Source organism: Anneissia japonica, unplaced genomic scaffold, assembly GCF_011630105.1.
Source record: "Anneissia japonica isolate Jap-2015-1 unplaced genomic scaffold, ASM1163010v1 scaffold997_len2565447_cov190, whole genome shotgun sequence".
In the NCBI taxonomy this organism is placed as follows: domain Eukaryota; kingdom Metazoa; phylum Echinodermata; class Crinoidea; order Comatulida; family Comatulidae; genus Anneissia; species Anneissia japonica.
In genome coordinates this window covers 1,078,597-1,085,449 of record NW_022696369.1, presented here as the reverse complement: position 1 = coordinate 1,085,449, position 6,853 = coordinate 1,078,597, and the positions used below count along the sequence as shown (strand labels likewise).

The window sequence follows — 6,853 nt, the reverse complement described above, 5'->3', positions numbered from 1 at the left end:
TATATATATAGCACAGATATTTTAAAAGCGTTAGATCAGACCTCCACCTCAAAACTCATGGTGAAGCAGTATTGATATGACGAAATGATCTTCATAAATGTCGTAAATAACTTATCCAATCAAAAAACATTTTCAACATAGACAAATATTAAAGTAATAGCGACATTTTAAAATGTTATATTCAAAAGGCCTACTTTAGCAGAAGAAGACTGAATAATAAGTTAATTTCTTACGCTTTTCCAGAAACAATTGGTTGTTCGAGTATTGGATATCGGCAATCGATGCGGTTATCTGGACTGGCACTTGATAGAGTTCCCTTTGAATCCGGAATCTGTGCTACAGAACGCTCCAACTTAATTCCACAAAGAATGAAGACTAATGATAAAATCTCCAAATCCATGGTTCGTTCAAAAACTTAAAGTAACCCATGTATAAAAAAGCGGCTCTAAATTCACGTTATATCAGTGTATGACCCCGTGGTAAGATGAAAGAAATGACCGCAATTATTGGATTTGCGATTTCACCCACATACATCCTTTTATTATTCTCGAAATACCTGTATTAAGTTCCTACATGTGTTTCTTCTTTCTGTCGTCAACACGTTGAATTAAAGATCCTATTGTTGGAGCTCCGGAGCATAGGGAGTTAAGATAGCTAAACATGCACGTAAAATTCGGTTAATTTTTCTCTAAAAAATGACAACTTCGGTTCAGATTGTCACTTCCGTTTCTAGAGTAACGCGACATCCATGGAGAAAAGCACTGAGTATGACTCATAAATTCTGACTTCTTTCAGGTTAGTTGCTTTGAGTCACATTCTATCATTTCACAAACCAGGCATTTACACAATCACCAAGATCGGAAATTTGTCTATTATTACCAAGCAATACGTTAATTGATAATAAATAGTATATTATATGTATAAAACAATAATATCATATCTAAATAATGTATATATATTTAGGCCTATCAAATATACATAAATATAATATATATAGTATATATATATTATATATATATATATACAGTATATATATATGGTACAATAAAGGTAGAAAAACTATATACATATATATTTAGACAGCTTACTTTGTTTATATACATGCTTGATTATAAAAGTAAGCTTAATGAGGGTGTATCATATTAATTTCTGTTCTGTTATTTGCGGTGCATCGAGAACTTAGTGCTGTTCAAGTGCACATGTGCAAAAGCTGTAGAAATTCACAGTAACTATTTGGTGGCGTTGCATCGCTTGTACAAAAAAGTTATGTTAATGTCCGTCCAGATTCTTATCGCTTTCCTCCCGACCCTCGTAAATCACTTTTCATTGAAATAATTAATCTCTATAAGGAAAATACTACTTTAGAAATAATGTAAAGTCCCTGGGGGGAACACTGAAAATTTATACAAATCAATCGACAAGGTCTTCAACAAAATTAATTCCAAGTACAAACCCTGACATTTTATGAGTAATATTAAATTTGATTTAATAATGTAACTAATAATGATATATTTTTTTTTATATCATTTCTGTTTATAGTTTTGTCCCATAATATACATTACACGAATAACACCTACCAAGCCACCCTCATCGACCGTCTTTATAAAAACGTTACTGATAAAAATATTTCTGGTACTTTGTTCTGTATATTACAAATCAACTCCGCATTCCCCATTGAACATAGTAGCTGTCATTCTGGTAAAATCACTAATTAAGTTTTATTTTTTCTCACAACCAACCTTTGCAATAATACAATGCCTTTACCTACTATACACTCAAACAAATATAATAATTAACTGAAAGGTTGCATAATTAAATATTATTTTATTCAATTGTATTCACAATCAAAAGGACATAGAATGAAAGCTTATTTTAAAATGTGTCCTTGGAAGACTTGTATCACTTTATTATTCATCTCTTGTCATATTCGAAATTTTAAAGTAAATTGTAAAAACAGAACCCAGTCAGCATGCTGCTGACTGGGTAAAAAGGACAGTTTTTTATATGAATGAATTGACCAGCGAAACTAATACTTGCTTTATAAATAAACCCTCCAACAACCCACCAGCACCCCAAACCGTTGGGATAGTAATCAAACAGATCTCCAACTAACACAATGGCATAACTGACACGATGGCATAATTGAGGCACTGTGATAAATCCTATATACAATTTGATAATTTCATACTGGCCAATTTCAGAATTTATCATCATGATATGTCATATATAAGAATACAATGATTGCTTAAAACAGAATGATCAAATGTGTCGACTTAAAATATCAATTATACAGTTATAATTATACGTCACTAGGGCCACGAAGGAGCCTTTCTAACATAATCCAAGTCCATCCTCTTTCTAACATAATCCAAGTCCACACTCTTATATTTTAATACCTGAGGTGGATGCAGGATTTGGCAGAGAGTGGGATGTATTGGAGTCCACACTAAGTCAGCTCCATCACGGTTGGGGCTGAGGTGAGAACATTTTTAAAATATTTCCAGAAATTGCACTCTCAAACTCTCATAAAATCACTATGTTCATAATGATAAAAATGATATATCATATTTTTTTACTACAATTTAGGGGGGAGGGGGCATTCACACCGCCTGCTCCCGCCCCAGCAAACTATACACTTACAAGTCAATCAATCAACTGTTTGGGTACATAATACATTGCTGTATCACAAATACATTTGTGTAAAAATGCAAAATTTATCAGCCTTAAGGAAGCGTGTAAATAATCTATTTATATTTTCACAGCTATCAATTACGTCCTTTTAAATTTTAAAAATGTAAAAAAAAATATATTTTTTCTTCAATTTATGAAAACATTTGAAGATCAAATAACAACATTGCAAATTAAATCATTATTGCACCAGAAAGAAGCCTACAATAATTCTATCAGTCTTGTGTTCACATTCAATACACTAAAAATAACATGATGGTATTGTGATCACAAAGTAAACGTAAAAGCTTTGTTCCACAAAAAATTCACAGGTTTACGTTCATTTACGCTTTCGTTTTGTGGACCCTTATCCAACAGTATCTGGGGTCAGGGGTTTAACGGAAAGGTCCATAAACGTACATCTCAAGATGTTAAACAGTAAAGGAATATTATTTCAATGTCATCTGATGTGATGAATAGGTATAATGTCATAACAATAACTTCAACAATACATTTATTATAATGACTTCATCACAATTATGATGATAATGTAATAATAACCACCCTATGACCAAACAAGAGGTAAACAAAAACAAACCAAAAACTAATGTATATGAAAATATCATATGAAATGTATTTTTCTGTATAAAAAATATTGTAATATAAAATGCAACAAGTGGCTATATCTACTTTTAAAATTTGTGCAGAATATAAATCTATATAAGTATATGAGTGTAACACAAATTTATATATTATATATAAACTTAAGGGATGGTGCATAATTCAAAATTTTTAAAAAACATGGATAGTTTGTTAAATCTTAACAACAACAAATTAATTACATTTTTATTACTAAAAACATTATACCTGTATAAATCTACTTACCATCCATTGTTTACCAAAGTCAATTATAAAAATATTTAAAAGTCATTTCCAACACCATTTAGTAACTCAGTACTTTTAATTATTTGATGACTATTATTCTAGAGCTTTGCGTGTTGTATTTGGTAATGCCCAGACAACTATACCTCCAAATACCATGAGAACTGCAACCATAAATATTGGTACCGCACAGTAAAGTCCAATAAGTGCACCAAAGGCAATGTTACCACAGATAGCACCAATCCGGTTTGCCAGTGCTATGGCACCAATGGCTGTAGACCTATAATGTAAAATATTAGATGAAAATATTGATAAAAATAAAAATATTGATAAAAATAAAAATTGATGAAAAATATTGATAAAAAATATTGTAAAATAAAATATTGATGTAAAAATTAAAAATCAACATAGAGTGTATTACACAAATATATTTCTTCAACCAACTTTTCTTATATATCGCATTATGCTGATGCCTCAATGTGCCTCACACTATTATACTGGTCACAGGTTAAACACCTATGAAACAATAACAGCCCTGGGGAGGGAGTATTCTATAACGTTGCAGAAGCTAATCAATGGACTAGAATTCTACAGTAACCCTACCAGGTAGCCAAATATTATACGTATGAGTGGTATGGATGAGCAGGGGTCATTCTGTTCAGTTGGAAGAAGTCACTGTTGGGAGATTTGGTTAAATGAACTTTCGCAAAATATCTAATTTCATTTTGCTGCACATAGTGATAACCATCGGCATTGACTCCCGTGAGACAACTGATAATAAAGCAGTAGGGTACAATGAATTTGCGGGAGATGTGTTATTTTCCAGGAAATTCTTACTTGCTTTAACGGGAGTGCAGGGGGCTCTTTTGATTTTCAGGAGTCTTGCGCAAGTTTCAGGAGATTTTGGGATCCCTGGAATAAGTGTCTTGTTGCCCAAGGAGTAAAATGCACACAAGAAAAATAAAAATTAAAGTATCTGCTGCCAACTACAACAGTTAAAAATACAAAACACACGTACTGTATATGATTGGTTTGCTATTAAAAATTCTCACCTGAGGTGGGTAGGGTAAAGCTCTACCTGCAAAACATTGAAAGAATTCCAAGCGATAGTACTGATGCCACCAAATATACAAGACATTATCAACACCTGAGTTCTGTTTTCCACCAACCAAATGAAAAAGACAGAAATTCCAGACAATATCAAGCTGCTACCTGTAAAATTGTGATAATTTATCAAATGTATAATTGGAATTTGATCATTTATAATTTACATTATGAATATATTTTGTTTGACTGCAAGCCACACATTATTATATTATTACAATGAGATACAGATTGGTGATATAGTGCTGGGATGCATGCAGCGGGGGGAGGGGGCGGTTTGCAGATGATACAATCACACCCCTTAAATTGTGTTATGAATAATAATTGTTGTATTGTATTGTTGATATATTATTTTTATCATTATGAGCATATAAATAAGATTTTTCAAGTAGGAGAGTGCAATTTCATGGCACCTAGAAGTCCATATTCCTAAAATGTTCTCACCTTAGCCTCAACCATGGTCGGGCTGAGCTGGTGTGGACTCCCCATATCTCCTACCACCCCAGTAGTGTATTAATTTTTTTTTTTTATTGCTGTTGAAATGTATTGGTTGTTATTTACTGATGTTAATTTATAACAATGAGAATAATAATCTAACATTTATATAGCGCATATTGCAATAAACTGCCCCTATGCAGTTTACATTATTAACCCCGGTCACTCAGTGAAGCATCAGTTATATTGATTATTAGTGACTTGAGCCCGTTTTCCACTAGGCAAATTTATTCGCGCGAATCAAATCTTCGGTATGATTTCTGAGCTCTGATTAGTTGTGCATTTTTTCATTTCACAAAAACCTGATATAAAATAGAAACACTTACTGACAAGTGAACGTCTACCCACTGTATCAATTAGACATGTAGCCAATATATTTCCAGGTAGGTTGGCAGCTGCAGTGTAAAATGAATCTTTGTAAACAGCTGCATCATAGTGTGGAAGACCATCAATACAGGTGTTGTTACTGGTAACATGCCGACCCTGGCATGCTGATCCTGTTTGCTCTACCTGTTGAAACAGCACTGGAAACCACATATACATCCCATAATATCTAAAGAAAAGTCAATAACCTTGATCTAGGGTAGTCATAAAGCATTTCTGTGATTGTTGCCTACATATGAACATGATGATATCATACAGATCAAAGGTCACCTACATTTTAATAGTGTGGACAGACCTAACAGTTGGTGTTTATTTTCACACTTTAGGGGCGGACTTAAGGTTGGGTGGGGTGGGGGGACGAGCCCGCCCCATACTCCATTTTAGAAAGTTTAAAAAAAAAAGAAGAAAAAAAAAGAAATTAATGATTGCCCGAAGTGCCTCAGAGGTTACTTTGGGGCATCTAGAAAACAAAATTTTCGTGGTAATCCTTCCACCCCTAAGGTATTGTTTCACAATCGGCACCTCCCTGATTTTGAGCCCCTTTAAAAATTGATAATATATATCATAATGCCAGTAACAATGGAATACAAGTATAATTAATTGATCAAATCAAAATCAATCAATAAGGATTTGTGTAGCAGAATGCAACGTGCAGTGGTGCTATGACATTGGTACTACTTAAAGTAACAATTTATGTACAACTATATTAATATAGTAATAACAGCAATCACCTAACAAAAATTTAACTCATGGACTGACCACAGTGGAAGGGTCCATAAATAATGGAACAAACATGAAAATAATTGCAAAATTCTGTAATAATATTAATATTTATCCAGTATAATGGAAGTAACTTCCTAAAATGTTGATAAGACATTAATAATGTAATTTTTTTTATTTGACTTGGAACTCATTAAAAACCATGGCCCCCTTCTTTGCCATCAAACAACTGAAATAAATGAATAAAGTAAAGACTTACCCAAATGATAAAGTTGCGATAATAACAAGTTGCAAGACAGTGATTCGAAGGAGCTTATTTTCGAAGAGTTTACCTGTAGACTTCATCATTTCTACTAGATTATACCTATAGTACTTTAACCACCCCATACTGTTTTTGGAATCTGAAAATCTTTTTTGTATGTCATCTTTACTTGCAACAGTAGATAGCGATTTTATCTTTAAGGGAAAAAACAACAGAAAGTTCTGTAAGTATGACAGTGTCATTTCTGGGCTTAGAGATGACATTTTTCAGCACCATCCATGGAGAGGCTGAGGTGTGTATAAGCTTCTATGAATGTTCTTCCCCTCCCTGCTCCCACCC

General features: G+C 33.0%; 2 protein-coding genes across 2 annotated transcripts in view; both read right to left on the bottom strand.

Moving 5' to 3' along the window:
• Positions 1–869, bottom strand: part of LOC117102049 (macrophage mannose receptor 1-like) — an 8,326-nt gene extending 7,457 nt beyond the window's left edge. The window contains exon 1 of the mRNA XM_033242264.1: positions 234–869. Within this exon, the coding sequence (XP_033098155.1) occupies positions 234–400 (167 nt within the window). The 5' untranslated portion in view covers positions 401–869. The remainder of the gene's footprint in view (positions 1–233) is intronic.
• Positions 870–1,693: 824 nt separating this feature from the next.
• The window catches only part of LOC117101967 (synaptic vesicle glycoprotein 2B-like), a gene marked incomplete in the record, with an annotated part of 14,293 nt that continues 9,133 nt past the window's right edge, over positions 1,694–6,853 (bottom strand). Inside the window, 4 exon segments of the mRNA XM_033242107.1 lie at positions 1,694–3,829; positions 4,602–4,761; positions 5,475–5,701; positions 6,512–6,708. Coding sequence (XP_033097998.1) covers positions 3,646–3,829; positions 4,602–4,761; positions 5,475–5,701; positions 6,512–6,708 — 768 coding nt within the window.